The following is a 22,817-nucleotide window of genomic DNA, read 5'->3' as shown; positions in this document are numbered from 1 at the left end:
GGTCAGCTCAGAGGGCAAAGGGTAGCAAGGGGGTATCATAATTTGCCCTGAGCTTCCTGCCAGCCAGAGGAAAAACTGAAACATGAAAAATTATATTGTTTTCATTATCAGAAATTATTTAGTGAAAGTTAGGAGAAACAACACAGGCGTTGGAGACAGGAGGACTTGCATTTACAAGAAAGATACTATTTCTCTAGGCAACTAAAAATCCTTTAAAATTATCCCTAGATGGCCACAATTTTTAGCGCCTTTTAACAAGATGTTTATATACCCTTTTAATGATCTTTATTCTCCAGTAATGGGAGAAGTTTACACATCCCTTCAATATTCTCATGTGTTAAGTCAACAAGAGTTAATTGAGCACCTCTGTGTCATCAGGTGACAGTGCTCACAGCCACCTCAGTACCCGTGGTAGCAACACAGCTCCCCACCTGCCCCGGCACCATTTCAAGTACAATTTCTAGTCTGTTTACCCTACTGTACGTGACATTTCCCTCCGGTTCTCCCTACAAAGAGGAAAACTGTAAGCAAATGTAACAAAACTATTTTTAGTTCAGTAAAACTAGAAGACAGGAGACCCTTTGTCCCAGGAGACAGAAAAAAGAAACACTGTAACAAGGAGCCCACACAGACGCCACTGGATAAAAGGAGAAAGACTTGTTCTGCATCTGGAAAAACCCACAAGGGACAGCGCTGAGGGCTCTCACTGAAGGGGCAGGTAGGGAGAGCCATCACTCTTAGCCTTTGACCACATCCTGGACGCACCCCGATGTGCTCAGGCAACTGGTATCAGCTGACGCCCGCCACCCTCTGCCAACGAGAGAAAGAGGGAGGCGGAGTGCTCGCAGCTCAAGGTTGCCTGGCAACCAGCACGCCTGCTCTCCTGAGGCCTGCAGGCTGGCACCAGCGGATGCCACATTCCACAGTGGGGCAGACAGCTGGGAAACCGCACTGCAACAACTTCGCGGGTGCCCAGCAAGGGCAGAGGCGTGGCACCCACCATTCGCGAGTCGGGGCTCTGGCTGCCTGACTGCTGGAAGACAGCTGTCAGGGCCTCGGGGTGCAGCCGCGGGCTCGTCTCTTTTTCACTTTCCTTGTTATTTTGAGAAGAAACCATCTCAAGATCCCCAAACTTGTGGTCACTGCACATGCTTGTTGAATAAAACACAGGGGAAGTCTGCATGGGAAAAAAAGAAAAAGCGAGATAGAAGAAAGTCACTGCTTTAATTATGGGATGGTCTTTGGAGGCATGAGGTGCACCCAACTTAGGCATGCCTCTCTATCTATGACTCAAGGGAAAAACAGACTAACTTTAGACCCCACAGATTTGATGCTCAGGAAAGAATATGGTCCACACCGCGTCTTCCAGTGAGGCCACGCATGGCACATAGAGGATGTGCCCAAGTCAGGGCAGGGAATGCACATTTCTCAGCCTCATCCCCTTCAGCTTCCAGAACCCCAAGAAAACAGATCGAGGGTACTGAGAGACTTTAATCCTTTTCTCCTTGTCACTACTGTGGGTGAAAACAGGTCAAGGAAGAGGGCGATGGATGCGAAAGAACAGGACGCTAGGCCTCAGCAGACCTGGGTCCATTTCTGCGGCTGTCTAACTTTAAATACAAAGAAACTTCTCTTTTGGCAAATTACATCTCCTCCCAAATAAGGTCATCCCCTCCAACCTCAGGGAGTAGAGGGCACTGACCCTCTAACCTGTGAGGAGGGTGTCCACTGACCTGTGGGGCGATTCCCCATCGAACCCTCCAAGCTATGAGGGGGTGGCTGTCCACCCCTCTGACCCGTGAGAGTACCCCATCAACCTCTCTAACAGATGGAGGAAGGTACCCGTCAACCCCACTAACCTCTGGTGGGGCTGCCCCATCAGCCCCTCCAACCTGTGGGGTGAGTCCCCACCAGCCCTCTAATCTGTGTGGAGCATCCTCTAACTGTGTGACACCCACTCAGGGCATCCAGCGGATGTGAGACGAGACCAGACTGCCCGATACACAGGCCCAACAGCCGCCAACGTATTTCCCTTCTGCCCAAGTGGACCATCGTTATATATGCCGCCCTTCGGAGGCCACTGCCCTAGAGTGATGAAAAAGGGGCTTTTCGAGGCATGGAATCCCACTGTTTAGAAGGATCATACCATGTCTTCATCTCCTGAGGTGTCATAATGCACGGGGTGGTTGGCGTGCACCTGCTTCAGCCTCACGAGCAGACTCTCCACCAAGTTATCTCTATCCTTGAGCTCGATGAACTGGAAGGCCATCTTGCTCCGGATGCTGACGATAATGGGGTTAGGCAGCAGACTTGTGTCCTCCATTTTCTCAATGCTCACTACCTGTTGCAACAAATTACACACACAAAGGTACAGCAAGAAAGAAGGAGGCGGCATTTAATTATATATTCAGAAAGAAGGAGGAGGCATTTAATTATATATTCAGGAAATATCCCAAGATAGAAGGCAAAACCAAGGAACTGCAATGCGGAACTGGTACAAAGATTAAAAGGGATGTATGGCAGCATGTGTACAACAGCCTAAAGGTGGAAGTAACTCAAAGGTCCCTCACTGGATGAATGGATAAACGAAATGTGGTATATCCATGCAATGGAACATTATTTAGCCTTAAAAAGGACAAATATTCTGACCACCTGCTACCACACAGAGGAACCCTGACATCATGCTAAGTGAAATAAGCCAGTCAGAGAGAGACAAATACCGTATGATTCCACTTATGTGAGGTACCTAGAGTAGTCAAATTCACAGAGACAGGAAGCAGAGTGGCGGCTGCCGGGGCTGGGGGGCGGGGATGAGGAGTCAGTGTTTCATGGGGACAGCCTTCCAGTTTAGGAAGATGAACAAGTTCCGGTGATGACTGCACAACAATGAGAGGTACCTAATGCCACTGAACTGTACACTTAAAAATAGTTAAAATGGTAAATGTTATATTATTTATATGTTACCACAATTTAACAAAATAAATATATGACAACTCTTGAATTTCCTGCTCCACTCATAAGTGAGAATATCGGTACACTGAAGTCATCTACTGCAGAAAAATGACGTGGAGGTAGATCACAGGAATGAAAAGGTTTTGAATTTTTCCAAAGAATCGTGCTTAGGAAGATATGTTACAGTAACAAGAATCTGGAAGTCTTGAGGTGTGACAGACTTGTGGGTACCGTCCAAGCAGAGAGGTCCTGAAACCAAAGGACGGAGCTTGTCAGATGTGGAAGCAGATTCCAGCTGCCCTCCATTTCCAAGAAGATAATTATAGAATTTTATAGTAGAAAGGGACCTGATGCATATTAAAGGGGCCATTTTTAAAACTTTTAACTTAAGTTCCAGGAGGGTATAAAAGCCAAGCAATTTGACATTTATTTTCAAAAGTGATGCTTTTTTGTAGGTTGCTTTTTTTCTTTTCCTTTTGTGTGAGTGAAAGGAGAGGATTAACTCCAAAGAGCCACTGAAAATGCTTCAACTGCGAAGCACGTGCCTTTAATAACGGCTTTATCAATAAGGCAGAGGTCAGAGCCCTGTTCTCAGCAATCACTTCTATGTCAATTTCAGTTGCCGCAGCAACAACAGAAAAAGCACCTGCCAAATGGTAATGGTCACATTCAGGCCATGCCTCCCTCTAGACACCCATCTTTGGCGGGCAAAACCCTGCTGTGTGAGCATACCCTCCTGTGCCCGTCTCACAACAAACAGAGGCTCAGCCTCAGAAGGCGGGCCCAGGAAGCTCACGCCAGGCAGCTTCTACCTCTCTGAGCGGGAGAATGACGTTGCAGCAGCCATCTTCCTTGCTGGCAAAGCAGATGTAACTGTCCGAGGTGAACATCCGCCCAACGGTGTGACAGCGACTGAATGGCGTCCAGAGGGAACAGTCCATGACCGCATGCAGCTTCTCCTGCCTCGGCAACCTGAAGAAGGCCCGGAAGAACTCATTCTGTGCTCTGGCTTCAAGGTCCCTGGGAAGGAGGGAACAAGAATCAAAAGAGGCAGGTTACAAAGGAAAACACTTTAAACTCCACTGGCACAACCTGATACTGAAGTGAATGCAAAAAGGTACTGTGCACTCTAGTTCCCACCCAAGTCGGCAGCACGCACTCCACTTCACAGCCAGCCGCGGGAACAAGAACTGAAAGCAGAAAATGCCTCTGCACAGAAGCACTGTAACAGACTCACAGACCAAAATAAACATTCCTTCCTGGTTTCAGTGACATTGTGAACCACCATAAAACAACTGTATCAGAATCCAGCATCCAAGTCAGATAATAAAAGAGGATGTAGAGATCTAGAATCTTCACACACTGCTGGTGGCAATGTAAAATGTGTGTGGCCACTTGGGAAAACAGTCTAGCTGTTCCTCAAAAGGTTAAGCACGGAGATACCATGTGACCCAGCAATTCCACTTCTAGGTATAGATCAAAGAGAACTGAAAACGTATGTCCACTCACAACCTTTACACGCATGTTCACAGCAGCATTATTCATAATAGCCAAAAAGTGGAAACATCCAGTGTCCATCAACTGATTAACAGATAAACAAAACGTGATATACTCATTCAATGGAATACTGTACATCCATAAAAAGGCATTAAGTATTGATACATGCTACAACACTGATGAACTTTTAAAACATGCTAAATGAAAGAACCCAGATACAAAAGACTACATATTGCCTGATTCCATTTACATGCAATTTCCAAAACAGACAAGTCTATAAAGAGAGAAAATAAGTTAGTGATTGCTTAGGGCTGGGCGAGAGTATAAATGGGAAGCAACAGCTCCTGAGTATGGGGTTTCTTCTTGGGGTGAGGAAAATGTTCTCAAATTGACTGTGGTGATGATTGCACAACCCTGAATACGCTAAAAACCACTGAATGGTACACTTTAACAGGGTGAATTGTACGTCATGTGACTTATATCTCAAAAAAGCTGTTAAAAAATTCACATCTGTGCCTGGCATGTGGTAAATGCTCAATAAACATTAGCTATTATTATCTTTAAAAAAAGAATCCAAGTCTCACTGGAGAGAAGCCCCATCAGTATCCCATCAGTGACAGGAGAGATTGGTGGTGGGCGGCGGGAGAGCCCACCCCAGGGGCACCTCCCATACCCTGATTCTTGGCTCTGAAACCCAATCAAGCAAGAAGGTGCCAAATCACAACATTTGAAAATACTGATGAATTCATGTCATACACCAAAATTCTAGCAGCAGGGAAATTCCGATGAACAGAGGTAAAAATTTTGTCACATTAAATAAGAGCTCTTCAGATTTATCTGAAAGAATGAGACTTTGCTCAAAGTCAGGAATATGAAGTCTTGGCTTTCTTATTAGCTGTGTGACCCTGGACTAGACTTCTCTGCATCTCATTGTGCCATCTGTAAGATGGAAACACCACCTAACCTTTCTGCTTCAAGGGATCTCTGCAAACGTAAAATGACGTCCACAATACTGTAAAAGAGAAAAAAGCAGGTGAGAAATAGCATCTATGGTATGATCCCATTTATATAAATAATTCTGTAACATTTGCAGAAAGTGATGCATAAAAAGACTTTCCCTAAAATGTCAATCGTGGTTGTCTCTGCGTAGTGAGGTTTCTTTTACTGTGCTTAAATTTTCTACCTGACCACATATCAGCTTTTTAAAAAACTCAGATATTTTCTTTTAGGAAAAGAGTAACTTTTAAAATGCTAGATAAATGCAAGATACTAAACTCTGCACTCTGGACTCTGCACTGCAGCCAGGATCTTTAGACGGCATCTGGTCATGGAGCTTTTGCACTACCCCTCACCCCACCAGGCCATGCTGCACACCCATGCCCCTTCTGCACCAGTTCTCATTTCCAACCCGGTTCTCACTTCACACCATCACACAAATGTCTTCCAAGGAGACACCATACAGAGATGGGACAGGCCATGGAATTTACTATCAAACTCTCACAAACAGAAGTTACATATGTGTCCAGGAACTCGTCTAGGCACTGAGAGAAATTAGACAAATCCTACAGATCAAGATGGGTGCAGTTACTGCAGGCCAAAGCCTCAGTTCCTTAAACACCTGATGCAACATGGACGGCTGTTTCCAAAGGAGCCTGAGCTTCCGCCAGGGAGGAGCTGGGAGAATGTGGGGAAGCACCATGAATGCTCCAGAAGTTCATGCACTGCAAGAACAGAAGGCAAGGCCCCTAAGATCACCCCAGCTCCCTCACAGCTGACCTATGTCCAACATTTAAACTGGAAAACTTAGATCCTTGTCCTCAAAGTCTCCTGGCCACACTGGGGAAAGTAAAGCCAATGCTTCCTCAGTGTACATGACTTACAAATGTGGTTCCAGCCCCCCTGAATTCAACTGTGTCTTTTGCTTCCTGGAAGCACATCCTGTCACTTAGGAGATGCTGAAGCCGAGGTGAACACAGGGCGAGTAACAGGAATGACAGCAGCTGTGGCGAGCTACGGGGAGGATGGGAGGACTTATAGTTACCTTGTGCCCAGCCCTTCAAATTAAGAATAAAGTGTTCAGCTATCTGAGGCAGACTGGAAACGCTTTTTCTGCTCAGTGCACCTGCTGCCTCAGCCAAGAGCTCAGCTCAGGCCCCTTCTCTGTGGCCTCCAAGCAGCCTGGGGACTATGCACAGTGTCCCTTCTCCTTTCCGGGCTGTCCTCCCCTTCACTGTCGACGTGTCTCTCACACAGTGAGACCAGTGACCTCAAGTTATAAAAACGAAAGCAGCAGGAGGGACTTTCCTAAATTAGCTTCCTTCCTCCCTACTAGAAATTTCTCTTCCTATTCTGCCTTTAAATATGTATGACAGATGATATTTAACTTTCTGACATAACTGAGATGAAGACACAATGACTTGAGAGATGAGAAACATAAACCCTTCATGAAGCTCAGAATGAGACCACCTCATCCTTTAGGTCTGTTTTGAAGCAAGTGGTAGCTTTGATGCTCTAAATATATCAACTCCTTTTCCCAAAGAGCATGGAAAACAAAGTCCACTGGTCACACCTTGCCGTCCAGACCCTCCAATACTTAGTGAAGATCTCTACTTCTCCTCCAAAGAGACAATCAGCAGGCATGGGTCCTAACCTACCATTCGGAAAGCAGTGGCTAATCACAGGCCCATGAGCCATGGCGGGAGCACCCCTGTAAAGATGGGAAGTAGCCCAGCAGCCCCCACAGTATACATTCCCCACTGTCCACACGCGGGGTACACAGGTCAGAGCAACAGCTCCAAGAGAAGCCACAGCTCAGAATGGCAGGGGAAGATGCCACAAATCATCCCATCCTCACACGCTGTGTTATGAAACTGCAACCACACAGGGAATAAATGCGGGTTGATCAGATGTGGAGAAATAAACATCAAGTTTGTTGTTGAAGCTGAAATTAATATGTGCAATCATGTGTGAGCACTCTGTAGAAAATTCTAGACTATATGCACACATTCTAAAATTTCAGATTTAATTCCTGAAACTTCAGACCCAAGAAATTAAAGGGTAAGCAGCTCTTTTGTTTCTCTGCAAACCTAGAATAAGATTTCTCTCTCCTAGTTAGGTAAAGATGTATCAAAAACTGGTGTCTCTTGGGGCCAGCCTGGTGGTATAGTGGTTAAGTTCAGCATGCTCCACTTTGGCGGCCTGGGGTCTGCGGATTCGGATCGTGGGCATGGACCTACACTGCTCATCAAAGCCACGCTGTGGCAGCAACCTATATATAAAACAGAGAAAGACTGGCAACAGATGTTAGCTCAGGGCAATCTGCCTCAAGCAAAAAGAGGAGGATTGGCAACAGCTGTTATCTCACGGCCAACCTTCCTCACCAAAAAAACCCAAAAAACAAAAAAACCCACAGGTGTCCCTCTCTTCCCTATAAACCTTTTAGAATGCTTTTGGGAAGAACTGTGTCTGGCCTTGTATGCCAACTCTCCCTCTCTCACGTCATTCGTTCTACATACACAAACCTACTATGAGTCAGCTGCTTAAAGCTGCTTCGAGGCCAAATGCTTGCCCAAACTCAGGCTGTATGACAAGTGAGCTCCCCCCAGTCAGCTCAGTGTGCGAGGACTTCCCATCTGACACTAGACAGAGCGCCTCGAGCCACCACACCTGCCTTCTAGAATAACTCGGTCCTCTGCAGCCACTTTGCCTCATAAAGATATACACAAAGATTTCCTGTGAGTCTTAGTTGTGGGCCCACCAGCAGACCCATGCCCAGTGCATTTAAAACTCCGGGAAATACCAAGAACTAGCAATCTAGAAACAAGGCAGAAAGGCCAGACACACATGCTTTTATTCTAAGCCCAAGTGTGAAGATAAAACATTGCATTTCTCAAATCTGTGTTTACTCAAAACATCTTTCCCCTGCGAACCCCCAAGAGCTTACGGAAACGAAGGACAAAGTTGCCATGTGGCAGCTTACACAGATCCCCCTGCAGCCCAGGACCACTGGGGGCGGTGGGGATGTGAGGCTAAGCCAGCCCTCAGACAACAGGCCGCCGTGTGAAGGCAGACTCAGCTAAGTGCCCGCAGTGCCCCCATTCCCTTTAAAAACCCATCCACAGAGCCCTGCCAGACGAGGACCTCAACCACACTGGACATCTATAAGGCTTTGTCACTCCAACAGAAGGCTCCTGCCTTCGTCCTCTGCTCCCCTCCTGCCCCAGAGAGAACCACCTGAAGGACCCCAACAGGTGCAGGGCAGCTAGAGCACTGCAGGGTCAGCAGACGTGGCCCTTCCCTGGTGAGCGGGGGCTGCTCAGGGCTGCACGAGCCCCCAAGAGATGTCGACTGTAAGCTAGACTCAGAAGGGCGGAAAGTCAAATAAATTACACAGAGCGAGCCCGTGCGTTCCCAGCGGGGGCGCAAGAAGAAGAGCAGGGAAGGGAGCACATCTGAGCAGGGAAAGGCCGATGACGGTCTGAAAAGACAGACGGGGGATTTAAGGACCAGCCAGGCGCCGAGGCCGAGGGTTTGACACTGCCGACGTCGGCCCCTTGGCAGCCACTCTCCACCTTAGATACTGGCGGAGAGGGCTTACGTCGTGGGAAACAGTCTCCATTTGCCACACCACATTCACTAAGTTTTCCTCTAGTATTTTCAGCCAGTTAAAACAGATTTTAATGAAGATATTATTTAATTTCAATTTAGTGAGCTCACTACCTCCCCCATCTCTCCCCTAAAAACAGCTGGCCACAATTTTCCCACCCCATCATTCACAACTTCATAATCTATATTTTCTGTTTGGAAATTTCAGGACTCATCAATTCATTCCCTCCCTCTCCCCTCTCTCCCTGGAAGCCCACTCCCCAGCCTCAAGCACCCTGCCCTCCTGGATTCTATGTCACCGAACACTGGAGCTCCCCCAGTCCAGGCCCTATTCTGTGAAGCGAGGGCTGGGCCAGAGGACTCCAAGTCCTGCCAGCCCTCACTTGTTCCACTGGATCCTGGGGCACAACGCCCCATCCCATCCTCCCCGCTCGCGCTGGAGGGAGCCTGGCTCTACTCTGTGTGGTAAGGCCCACAGGAGTGAGCACAAGCAGTAATGATGACTGATTGTAAGGGCTCCTTTCTAAAGTGTTATCTGGGAAGGGAAGTGAAAATATATCAACAAAAAGGAGCCTGAGGGGCATTCCAGCACTTCTGATTGTGCCCTTAGCATGAAGAGACTGTTTTCCTAAACTTTAAAACCTGGGCTCTCTTGGCAGGATGTCAAGCTGACTGAGTCATTACCTGTTTATGTCCACAGGCCTACGTCTCCAGGACAGAAAGCTACACATGAGAGCCCACGAGGGATGGACAGGCAATGGGGGGGCCTTTCACTTTTGGAGGAAGTCACTCATAGTGCAGTGACCAAAGACACAGCGTGGACCAGAATTCTGCCATCATCTTGGGGCCAGCCCTCAGGCACCAGGCAGCTCCACACAGGCCACCACAGGAGCACTTTTTGTCTCTTTTTTCTCACTTCCCCTTTCTCTTAGTTCCCAGGGTGGAAAGTAGAGGGGGAGCAGAATTCACCTGAATTCTGGAACGTGAATGAAGACTGCCAAAACTGATGACTTTTCTTCCAAAACAGATGATTTTACCAGAAGGATCTTAAGTGCTAACAGACTTTTGGTCTTCTTCTTTCCTCATTTCTAGCCAAAACCATTTAAAAATGCCACATCTGGAAGTGGAGCCATGACAGAGGATCAGGAAATCTGTGAGGAATCATCTGAAATCCCAGCGCACACGGGGCTCACCAGAACACACGCAGCTGTTAGCTGGCCTCTCACTCCTAAAACTGCGGTTGCAATTCACACACTCACATATCTCGAGGGAAAAGCTTTAATTCGTGGTTTCTGTGAGCCCTTTAACATTCATACAACTGAGACCCTCTTCTCCGTTTTTAACAGGTCTTTGTAAGCTGGACTAAAAGCGTTCAGATAACTAAACTGTCACAGACAGGTTTGAAGGAACCAGGGAGAGTGCGTCTTGCACTGTGCTGGGCTGTCTTCGCAGGCCCCCAGGATGGAGCCAGAAACCATAACAGGAAGCCTAGGGGTGGGAGGTACACGAAGGAGCTCAGGAGCTCAGGCCTGGGGTCAGAAGACCAAAGGACAGCCCTCAAGGGTCCCCTTTCATAAGGGAGTGACAAGCAGCACCCCCCACGTCACAAAGGAACTGTCAGATTATCAGACATGACACAAAACCAAGTGAAATTCATTGGAATTTCACCCCAAAATCTGAGCATTTGTTTTTGATTTTTGTCTTACTTCTGACTACACATGATCAACTTAAAATGCATGCACACAAGAGGAAAGGTCTTTGAATTCTAAATACATGAAAAGTCTAAACACACTGCCATTCAGAGACTAATTAAAAAGACACACATTCATGGGGCTGGCCCGGTGGCGCAGTGGTTAATTGCACACATTCCGCTTCGGTGGCCCAGGGATCCCGGGTGCAGACATGACACTGCATGGCAAGCCATGCTGTGGTAGGCGTGCCACATATAAAGTAGAGGAAGATGGGCACAGATGTTCGCTCAGGGCCATTCCTCCTCAGCAAAAAGAGGAGGATTGGCAGATGTTAGCTCAGGGCTAATCTTCCTCAGGAAAAAAAAAAAAAAGACACAGATTCCCCCAATTGTTCAGAGAAGATAGTACACATGTTTAAGGAATAAGAGGAATGTTAAAATACATGAATAAAAATTTTTTTTAAAAGACTAATGGTCCCTGGGGCTGGCCCCGGTGGCATGGTGGTTAAGTTTGGTACACTCTGCCTCAGCGGCCCAGGTTCGGATCCCAGGCACAGAACTACACCACTCATCAGCCAAGCTGTGGTGGAGATCCACATATAAAGTAGAGGAAGACTGACACAGATGTTAGCTCAGGGCTAATCTTCCTCAAGCAAAGAAAGAGGAAGACAGGCAAGAGATGTTAGCTCAGGGCTAATCTTCCTCACCAAAAAAAAACAAAAGACTAATACTGTTTCCCCAAAAATTAAACACAGAATTATCATATGATCCAGCAATTCCACTTCTGGGTGTATATCCAAAAGAACTGAAGGCAAGGTCTTGAAGAGACATTTGCACACTCGTGTTCATACAAATAGCCAAAAGAGAGAAGCAACTCAGTGTCCACTGATGAATAGGTAAGCATTCTGTGGTCTATACATACAATGAAATATTATTCAGCCTTAAAAAGGAAGGAAATTCTGACACACACTACAACATTAATGATCCTTGAGGATGATATGCTAAGTTAAATAAGCCAGTCACAAAAAGACAAATACTGTATGATTCCACTAATATGAGGTACCTAGAGTTGTCAAATTCATAGAGACAGAAAGCAGAATGGTGGTTGCCAGGGGCTGGGGGGAGGGGAATGGGAAGTTAGTGTTTAATGGGTACAGAGTTTCAGTTTTGCAAGTGGGGTGGATCAGAATTTGCCACCCTAAAATGTGTCTCTTTGACTTATTTTTAACAACAAGACTCAGAAAGAAACTTTGACCTTCCCCAAAATGCCTAAAAGAATTTAAGATAGAAGGTCGTTCCAGGAAGGAGCTATCACCATAGAGAACTATAATGGTAGACAGGGAGGAACCTAGCAAGGCCCATTTGATCAAAGTCCTCCCCATGTCCCCTTGTCTCTGCATGGCATGGCAAACAACTGTTTACCAAACATTTGTTTTTCCGTCTCCATGTGAATTGCCTTCCTCCCCTCTGAGGTCCCAAACCACCGCCCCCAACATCCTCCTTTGTCTTTAGCTAAAGATGGTATTTAAGGTGGCAGCTTTGGCCATGTTAGTGAGCTACTCAGTTTTCCTAGGTCTCTCCCATGTGTACATGTTATTATATTTGTTTGATTTTCTCCTGTTATTCTGTCTCATATCAATTTAATTCTTAGAGCAGCCAGAAGGACCTAGAGGGCAGAGGAATATGCCTTCCTCCCTACACAAGATGAAGAGTCCTGGAGCTGGAGAGTGGTGATGGCTGCACAACAGTGTGAATGCACTTAATACCACTGAACCATACACTTAAAAACGGTTAGGACGGTAAATTCTATGTCGTGTATTTTCCCACAATAAAAAAAATTTGTTTTAGTAACTGGTAGTCTTCAAATAGCAGTGGTGATTCTGTAACTGTATCCAAAACTTCCAGCCAGGACAGCACTTCCTAGGTGGCCTGTCTCTCACAGGACGCCTTGGCACCAGTCCACCTTTGCAACAGCTCTGCAGTGCCCCAGGTGAGCCACAACGTCAGAATCACTGTCATGCTCAAACACCATAGTTGGAGTTTTACAAAATAACGGAGAACTTCTTTTATGTGACAAATAATTCAAGCAACTACCTCACCAGTCTCTGTAACTAGTATCAATCTGGGGCAAACAAATAATAAAGAATGTTGACTTACACCATTAGTAAGGCATATTTCTAATGACAACTGGTACCAAAAATAAAACCCACCATCCTGAAAACTTTTTCTACAAAGTAATTTAATATGAAAATACAAAATTTCTTAATGGTCACTAATAAAGGACAGTGCTAAATAGAATTCTATCATGAGGCTACCCACATTACATTTTCTACAAGTATTATGAAAATCAGTTTTGAAATAATATCTGAAAAAAGGGGAAATTGGACGCAGAAATCAAAGTCTATTGCATAAAAGAAATGAATAATAATCATTGCCCATTATTATATGTCTGTCATAGGAAAATCTGGATTACGCCACAAGGGAAATTTAAACCCAGTACAGCTAAGGCTAATAAAGCACATGTAAATGAAGGTGGAGCACAAGCTGTAGTCCCCTGTGCGGGTGAGGGACGCGTGGGAACGGCAGCTCCTACCTCTTGGTGATCTGGCTCGGCTCCTGCAGATCTGGGTCCAGGTCAAAGCCCTCATTATCCAGCAGCCTTCGGAGCGTGACGTCGGCCAGCTGCTCCATGATCTTAAACACCTCATCGAGGTTCAGGAACATGGAGAAGTCCCGCTCCTTACTCTGCGTGGTGATTCGGATGGTATCCGTCAGAAAGACGTTGGACGTTCTTTCTAACTTCTGGATATCAACCCAAGGGACTACAAGTTTAACTAGAAGAGAAAAAAATATATATTTTATATATATTTTACCCTAAATTTGAGCCAAACTTGTGTGCATCAGCAAACAACAATCCAAGGCTTTCCTTAAGGTGAAATGCAAATAACTTTAACCCAGAGCAGGAAGGAGGAAGCACAGAACTGCCTGACAGCTGTGTGTTAGAACCCAACTCTTATTCTAATGGTTTTCTTAAAGATTTATGCAAAACTTCCCAAATTGCTGACTACTGTGTATATACAAGGGACATCATCCCGAAATACCAACTTAACCACGTAAAAACTTCAAGAATATTTAAACTTAAATATTTGCAAAACATGCAGGAGTTTCTCAGTCCACATAAATTCTGGTTTCAAAAGCAGCATTCACGGTGTAAGCTATAAAAAAAGGTACTGCAAAAGAGGATTATTCTTGATTCTGTTTAGAGAAATGGGCTTAACGTTTAGACAGTGTCAAACAACAGACACTTGTTAAGAGTCTTAGAAGACAAAGGACAGGTAGTTTAATGGAACTTTTTAAAGTAATATAGTACAAACAGGGCATTTTATAAACAAGTGTTCTATTCTCAGAAATGGTTCCAATACAGTGGTAGCTGGGCTAGCACTAACGCAGAGTGAATGGGGAAGAGGCGTATAACAGCTTAAAATGATAAATGTTATCAAACATCACAATCATTAATTTTCCCCAAATTTCATCATCCTAACAACATCAGGTTTGGTGACAATGACTAAGTGTCAGAAAATAACTCATTTTCCTTTTCAAATAAAGGAGGGGATGATTAAGTGTGTATATTTATTTCTACCATTTCTTTCCATTTCTTTCGCAATAGCGTTTTCAGTGCTTGAACAATTTTAAAAGGCCACAGTTCCACATCAGGCTTGAGAATAAGTCTTCAGCTACTTCTAGTTGCTTCCACGTAAGTCTTTTACACACACACACACACACATACACAGTCGTGCACCACATAACGACGCTCTAGTCAAGGACAGAAAGCATATATAAAGGTGGTCCCATCAGATTAGCACCATGCAGCCTAGGTGTGCAGCAGGCTATACCATCCAGGTTTGTGTAAGTGCACTCTATGATGTTCACACAACAAAATCATCTAATGACACGTTCCTCAGAACCAACCCCATCGTTAAGCGACACCTGAGTGTACAGTCCACCTACACCATCAACTGTCGTTCATTAAGCACCAACTTTGTGAAGAGCCCTGCACTTGAGGAGCTTGTCCCAACAGGGAAAACAGACATGTAAATAAATAAGCAGCCAGTGACTTGACAGGACCCAAAACAGAAACCCAAATATGGCACAAGTTATAAGGGGACCAGGGAAGGTTTCCTGGAAGTGACCCGGAGGTGATAATATCTGAACTGGTATTTGAAGGATGAACAGGAGTTTCCAAACAGGCACGGAATGAGGAAGGGAAGGAAAGACAGGGTGTTAATTTGAGAAGCATTTTGGAAAGCAGAAGAACAAGGATGGCAAAGGTTAGGAGAGCACATCCCAAGGGTGGAGGAGGGCTGTGCAAACAGGCTGGATGCACTGGAGCATCAGAGCTGAGGGTGGCGGTGTGGGCAAAGGGAAGGGACAACCACGGGCAGGACGCTGGCTACAGCGGAATGCCAGAGGAGCCCCTCTCATTGGTCCAGCTGAAATAGAAACATAAATGCGGGAAGAAAGAACATATATACACAGATACAAATATATATACATACAGTATCCATAGCCCCTCAGTGGGCACTTGAAACAGTATTTCTTCCTGAAGAAATTTCAATGGTAATGACATTTTATTCATTGAATTGTATAATTCAATATACAATTGATACTGTGGCTTTTCTGTTTACCTTGAAATTCCACTGCCTAGGACAGTAACTGTCAGTCTAAGAATGTGTGAAAAGTGAATCACTGCCTGAATCTCCAGTGCTCCCAGGTGAAGAACTCCCCGTCTAGGAACACCGCGCATCGGCTACTCTTCCAGGAGCAGTCGTGACCTTCAGGCTGGGAATTTTTTAAACAGCCCCCATATATGAGGAAGCAGCACTATGTTCTACTCCTTTAGAACTACTGGGCTGTCAGTCATAAGACCGTGTTTTCAAAGCAATATATAGTAGTAAAAACCCTGTAGTAGCTATATGAAGTGACTACACAGAAATGTTTCTCAAGGCAGTAGAAAAAATGAACTCTCACAACATCAAACCCCATAGTGGTAGTAGTATAAATAATTAAATATAATTATCTGCACAAGTTATTTGGAAATTAATCAAGTATCACTGGTTATCATCTCAACCACTTATTTCAATCTTTTGTCATCTAACTCTTCATGCTAATAAGTTGTCTCGGGACAAGCATCCGGAGGGCCAACTCCACCCGTGCAGGACCAGCGCTCTCCCAGCACCAGCGCCAGCGCCAGTCTCACTTACGCTCCTTGCCCAGGAAGAAGGAGTAGAAGCACAGGTGGTTGATGCTGAGGTACAGCCAGCCTTGGCGGGGAACCCTGCCCTTCCAGCAGCAGCAGGAGTAATAGGTGACCAGCTTCTCTGCCTCTGGGAAGTTGAACCTGGCCTCGAACTTCACCAGGGCCTCTCGGAACTTCTCGGGCTCCTCTTCCTGCTCGGCAAGCCTGCTGCTCGTCTCCTCCGCAATCAGAGCCTGACACACAGAAAGACAAAGGCCCCTTGTTCAGTGAGAAGGGCCAGGAGAGGCAGAGGCAGAGGCGGGAAGGGACGGAAGTGGGAAGGACAGCCGAGCACAGGCACCTGAGGAGCCTGCCCTGCTTCCACAACAGACAAGCGGGATGGATGAGGACAGCTCATCACACTGTCCGCCCACCACCCAGAAACACAGCCATGGCGGGAAAGAAACGAGCAGGGGTCAGAACACCTAAGAACAAGTCTCTCGCCTGGCCCCTTACCAGCCACGAGGCTTTGGGCGAATCAGTGGCTTGTAAGCGCCAGTTCTCATTCCCACGTTATGATACCTCCCTGCTCCCCCACGGGGACACGAGGACCAATCGATTGGCTCAGGCTGTAAACCTGAGGCATCAAACCCGAACAACTACCCAAGTTGGAGTTAAAAGTGAGTCTTTTTTAAAAAAAACTAACAAACATCCTCCTCGTTAGGTTCAAAAAATTTGGTATAAAGCTAACAACTGCCCGACTGCGGCACACCTGATACACTTCACTACCACTACATCGTCCTGAGGGGGAAGAGGGGCGCACCGGCCGAGGATGCTGACGCTGTGAACACCTCCAAAGCACTGGAGACAGCTCCAGACTCCCACCCCCTGCAAGCGGCACTGAGAGGGATCTACATCACAAACCCGACTAAGAGCCTTTCCCCCATATATGCACCTCCCCACGTCTGCCACCCCTAGAAGCCTAAACTCCTTTTCCTTTGTCTTGTCACTTCTCTCAAATATACTGTTCTTGGTTAAGATGCTATGTAAGCCCCAAGTTCTAAGCACCCCTCTGAGTTACTCATCACTGAGTTTCTCCCACATGTATGCACGCCGCACATGGTCATAAACTCTGTTTCTCTCATTAACCTGTCTTTTGTCAGTTTAATTTCCAGGGCCCCTGCCGCAGAACCCAGGAGGGTAGAGAAAAAGGGGTTTTCCTCGCCTGCAGCAGCTTTCCTAAAGCTGCTGTAGCAAAAATGAGTTCCCTTCCTCCAAATTAAGAAGAGAAACACCTAATCAAAGAACCACCACAACCTACGTTAGACCAAGAAAAGGGGGCTGAGCATGAAAAAATAATCGTGAGATGGGTATTTCTGTAGCTGAGGCCCAGTGCAGTCTGACCCAGGGAACCAAGCCACAGGCAGTCTGACCAGGCTGCACGCGGTGGAAACGCAGGAGCTGGACAAGTCCCCACCAAGCCTGGGACCACCTGCTACCCCAAAGGCCAGAGGCAATGCCGAGAGGACATCAGCCAACACCACTGCTCTACCTGGACCAAGGAGACCTGTTTTCTACCTGATCCCAAACTACCCTCATCTCCAAAGCAAAAGAGCGCTCCTAGTTTGTCCCTTTGAAGTTGAGAATTCACTTTGATGCCCTTTACAAAAAGCCGAAGCACTTAGTGTGTTGGAAAAGCAAACTTTTTAAGAAAAAAATAAACAAAATCAATGGTCTGGGATGTTTTACCCTGGGGGATGAAAACTGTGTTACAGGCTAATGTGTTAAAGCGTTTAAAAAAAGAGTCAAATTTAGAATGAGGAACAGCCTTTCCCTGCCTAGCAGGGTATTAAGCACCAGTTACGGATCATATTATTGCAATGAGACCAGTTATATAAGATGTAATTCACAGCAGATATTAAGAGATCCCTCCCAAAATATTCTTCTCTTGCCTTCTCAAAACTTAATTGGCTTTAATTCCATTTCATTAACATATCTTAAGAATAAATATCCACTTTTAGGAAAAGCAAAGTGCTAGATCCAAGAAAAAGAGTGACGAGATGTCGGTTGGGAGTAACTAATTTAAGGAGTCAAACAACATCGTTGCTGTGCGAAAATACAAATTTTAACATTATTTTTTTTTCCTGAGACAAAAAGGGCCTGTCACCTCTGTAAAGGATAACAGAAACTTAGGCCTGAGAATGAGGTCTTTTTTTTAATTTCAGGTCTTCTTTGCTGGACTGACTGCGAAATTTGACAGGTGACAAGTCGAACTTATTTGGCTTTATATAAACCAAGAAGTCCAGGCATAGTGGAGAAAACTGTTAGAATATGATAAAAAATGCTGCAATATTCAAAATGTTATAAGAAAGTTGTAAGAAAGATGGAAAACTTGGGAGAAACATTTGAATCAAGGGACCTACCTTCACCTTCCCTTTGACAAAGCTGGCAATGTCGTCTTTATTGTCAAAGACCGACAAGGTATGGAGGAGATTTTGTTCCAGCCAGTCCCAGTGCTGGTTTATCTCCTCTAAAGTTGCACCTGGGTTGGAACAGAAAAAGATACAGAGATTAAAAGACAAAAAGTAATTCCCAGAACATGAGACCATTTTCCAAATATCATGAATCCTGTATTTATGTTATTAAAACATTCCGGGTTCTCACATCCTGGGCCAGAGTTTGCCAGCTGACAAGGCAGGCACCCTGCCCTGGAGCCATGGTCACGCTCACCACAGCCCTGGGATTTGCGAAGCCCAGGCCCCCCGCCACGTGGATACGCCAGCTGACCAACCGGCTTCGCCTTGGGACTGCTCTGTGGATGTGCTGCCTCACCATCGCATGGAATGCCTACCACCTCCCCTCAGGTGACAGAAACATTTGTAACTGGACAGCTATTCCAGGGGAGACAAACCCCAAGCTACAGGCCGGTCCTCAACAGTCTCGCGTAGCCTCCCCTGTGAGAACAAAGCCCGGGTTCACAGAGGGAAGAGCCTCTCGAGAGGAGGGCTCTGCTGGCTGCCCAGGGAATCGCCACTTGCAACAGGCATCGTTAGCGCAACGGCAACAGCCGAGGAAATTTCCAGATTTACAAATTATATATTTCATATCATTTACAACAACATCCCTTAAAAACACATATAAAAAGACATTTCATAGTACGTGTTAAAACAAAACACAAAAGTTAAATTGTATATAATAAGTTAACTGCTTTCAGAGGCAACAACAACAAAACCACTCTATTTGCGAGGTATTAAGCAACACCGTTACCAAAAATCTCGATTTTTAGTTGTCTCTATTTCCTCTCTAGGAGCCTCCTAGTCCTCTCCATTGGACAATGGGCACCTGGGCACAGGGGCTGTGCCAGCTCCTAGAGAAGGACCTGGCACAGAGAAGATGCTCAGTAAAGTCCACTGACTTGAGGCATGCGTGGTCCTGGACGAAGAAGGGCACGTGCGCAATGGGTACCTCTAGTACAGAAATGGATAAACCTCTGGCTAGGAGGGCCAGATGTCCAAAATGGGAAGCAGGAAATATTCTAACCTCAAACAACAGTGCAGAATAATCTAGCCAATGTGAGAGGCACCATGGTCAACAGAGCCAGCCACCACTGACACAAAAGCCAGATGTGCATTTTGTTAAGACTGAACCTTCTCTACGTTATCTGCAGCCTTCCTCTCTCCAGAGTATAAACGCATGTGAGGATCTTATAAACACCCCATGCATAAAAATGCCAGAAAACACACTCAGGGCTTGTGGATTTGGGGTCAGTGAGCATGAAGAACACGTGTGTTAGGACTGTGGTTCTGCGTGGGCAGCTTGGGAAGGAGTAAACAGAAGAATCTGAGAATACCTCATAAGGAAAACTGAGAGTTTAAAACAAGGGTATTTATTTCCTTGAATTTTTCCAATTTTTCGGTTTGTAATTGCCAAAGCAAAGTCCTTCCGTCATCACTACAGCCAATCTTCTCGTCACGGGAGGGCTGGCTCGACCGTTCTCTCCACTCCAGTCCTGCACCAACAGCACTTGACCAGCGTCTCACCAGCTCAGGCTGCCATAACAAAACACCACAGACGAGGGGCTTAAACAACACACTTTATTTCTCACAGTTTTGGAGGCTAGAAGCCCGAAATCAAGGTGCTGGCAGGTCTGCTCCTGGTGAGGACCCCTTCCTGCCTTGCAGACGGCTGCCTTCTCACTGTCATGGCAGAGAGAGAAAGGGATCTCTGGTTTCTCTTCCTCTTCTTCTAAGGACATGAATCCCATCATGGGGGCCCCACCTTCATGACCTCATCTAAACCCAATACCTCCCAAAGCTCCCACCTCCAAATGCCACCACACTGCGGGGTAGGGCTTCAACATTCGACTGTTTCGGGGGACACAATTCAGCCCCTAACAACCTGCGACCCTGCCCAGCTAACCGTCAGTCCCACCTCCCCTGTCTTGTTCTTTAAGGACCGATAAACCCAAGCAGCAGCCCACGAGGGGTTCAGGAGAGCTAGCTCTGGGTGAGTGCTCATGGTCTCTACTTCCTTCCCACCTAGGAGGGCCTCTGCGCTGTCAGGAAAGCTCCCTATTCCTCTTCTGACACAGAAAGACCCTTTGAAACAAAATCAAACTAAACGATTCCAGGCTCTACAACATGACTCTCTGGAAGCTTCCAAATGATGTCTCCCTAAATTGAGGACCCTCACTGTCCGCTTGGTTCCTCACACTCAGGGCTGACACGGCCTAGGTGTACGTCTGGTTTACCTGCCTCTGGCTTAAATTTCCTTGCTCATTCAGTGTCCTCAAATGGCAACTGTGTAGGTGTCAGTCACAAAAACACCCCCTAAATCTGGTGGGTCAGCAATGGTGCCTCTATAGCAGGTGAAGAGCATATCACACAATCAATCTCAAGAAAGAGTCTGTGGATCCTCACTGAAGCCAATAAATTTGCACACGTCCCTTGGGGTTGCCCAGGTCTCTGCTCTTCTCTGGCACTTTAAGGTTTTCTCTTTCTACATCTCTATTGTTTATTATCCGTCAAAATATTAAAAAAAATAAAAGCAAGGAATAAAGGGAAACAGTATCTTTATTGGCCTTCAATCTTTTGCTGTATGTTTTCATCTATTTCCTAATTTACAGAAAGAAAAGACGTGGAGTAAGGAAAAAGAACGAGACAGGGGAGAGGATTCACCTCTGTGACCTTTCTATTCCAGGCACTATCGCATTGATGTGTAACGGAGACTGAATGAGGAAGTGCAGACTCAAATACTTCTCCAAAGTCACAGATATCGAATGGAAGGCGAACCAGGGTGTGAACTCATTCTTCACAACCTTGAAGCACCCTGGGGCCCTGCCGTAATAAGCTGCTTTTTTTTTTAAAGGAAGATTAGCCCTGAGCTAACATCCGCTGCCAATCCTCCTCTTTTTGCTGAGGAAGACCGGCCCTGAGCTAACATCCATGCCCATCTTCCTCTACTTTATACGTGGGACGCCTACCACAGCATGGCTTGATGAGTGCTGCTAGGAAGACCGGCCCTGAGCTAACATCCATGCCCATCTTCCTCTACTTTATACGTGGGACGCCTACCACAGCATGGCTTGATGAGTGCTGCTAGGTTTACACCCAGGATCCAAACTGGTGAACCCCAGGCCATCCCACGACGCCACTGGGCCAGCCCCAATAAGCTGCATTTTAATTTTTAAGTAATATTTACATAATCCTTAGATCCAGTACTTCCTATGACGAAAAAAAGCTACTTTGTGCCTGCACTTAGAGTGAGCACTCTCCCTGCCATACTATTTTCCTGAGTGCGTCTTCCCAGGGGACATGAAACAGGTTTTCACTTACCCTGTTATTAAGCTTGTAGGACCACACAGTTATCTGTTAACAGCTTAACCAGGTGCATCTTTCTCAACTGATCACCACAGACACCATGAATAAAATTATAATCAAGCCCCAACACAGTGTATCATGTGGGAATTAAGACTTGAGACAGTCATCCAAAAATTAGACTTTTTTTTTTTTGAGCAAGATGAGCCCTGAGCTAACATATGCCGTGAATCCTCCTCTTTTTTGCTGAGAAAGATTGGCCCTGAGCTAACATCAGTGCCCATCTTCCTCTATATGTGGGATGCCAGCCATAGCATGGCTTTATAAAGCAGGGTACAGGCCCACACCCGGGATCCAAACCGGTGAACCCCAGGCTGCTGAAGCAGACCGTGAGAACTTAATCGCTGCATCACCAGGCCGGCCCCCAAGACTTTTATTCTTTAAAAACTTCTTCGACCTCCTGGGCAGGAGCTAATGATAGGGAAAGATAATTCTAAAACAAAACTAAGCCCACACCTTGAGAGAGAAAACACACACACACATAAAATCTATCAGTATTCAGAGCCACAGCTAGTTCCATTACAATCTGCCCTGTTGCCTGTTCCTGAATCGAGCACACAGTTGCGTGCCTCTCCCAGCAGAGACAATCGAGATGAGGAAACTTTTCCACCCCACTGTCTTCTATTTCCTACAAAAGTTGCCAAACGGCCGAGAAATTTTCCAAGCTATAATTTCCTCTGCAGGGAAGTCTTATGACGGGCTTCACAAATACCATAAATCAATGCAAGCCGACTGCACATCCGCGACCTCAAAAAGACAAAAAAGGAAAGTCACTCAACGTACGTCACACACCAAAGCTCTGCACCTACTCTGTAGCAGTGTTCTTCAAATTACATGAAGTAGTCCATCGGAAAATAGCTTGTTTAAAAAAACTGAAACAGAACAGAAAATACAATACATGCCATTTCATAAGAGCAACTCCCGACTTATCAAATATTTGCTAGAGTTATGCACACGCACA

The 22,817-nt window shown here is 46.0% G+C and overlaps 1 protein-coding gene across 4 annotated transcripts in view; it reads right to left on the bottom strand.

The window, feature by feature from the left end:
- TBC1D8 (TBC1 domain family member 8) overlaps positions 1 to 22,817 on the bottom strand; it is a 112,849-nt gene that overhangs the window by 27,044 nt on the left and 62,988 nt on the right. For all 4 annotated transcript variants that reach the window (XM_070573469.1, XM_070573468.1, XM_070573470.1 and 1 more), the window contains 6 exons: positions 18,404 to 18,522; positions 16,006 to 16,234; positions 13,338 to 13,578; positions 3,765 to 3,972; positions 2,147 to 2,341; positions 1,001 to 1,177 (listed from right to left, as the gene is read on the bottom strand). In XM_070573469.1, the coding sequence (XP_070429570.1) occupies positions 1,001 to 1,177; positions 2,147 to 2,341; positions 3,765 to 3,972; positions 13,338 to 13,578; positions 16,006 to 16,234; positions 18,404 to 18,522 (1,169 nt within the window). The remainder of the gene's footprint in view (positions 1 to 1,000; positions 1,178 to 2,146; positions 2,342 to 3,764; positions 3,973 to 13,337; positions 13,579 to 16,005; positions 16,235 to 18,403; positions 18,523 to 22,817) is intronic.

This window comes from Equus przewalskii, chromosome 14 (assembly GCF_037783145.1).
Source record: "Equus przewalskii isolate Varuska chromosome 14, EquPr2, whole genome shotgun sequence".
In the NCBI taxonomy this organism is placed as follows: Eukaryota; Metazoa; Chordata; class Mammalia; order Perissodactyla; family Equidae; genus Equus; species Equus przewalskii.
This window is presented reverse-complemented; position numbering and strand designations above follow the sequence as displayed.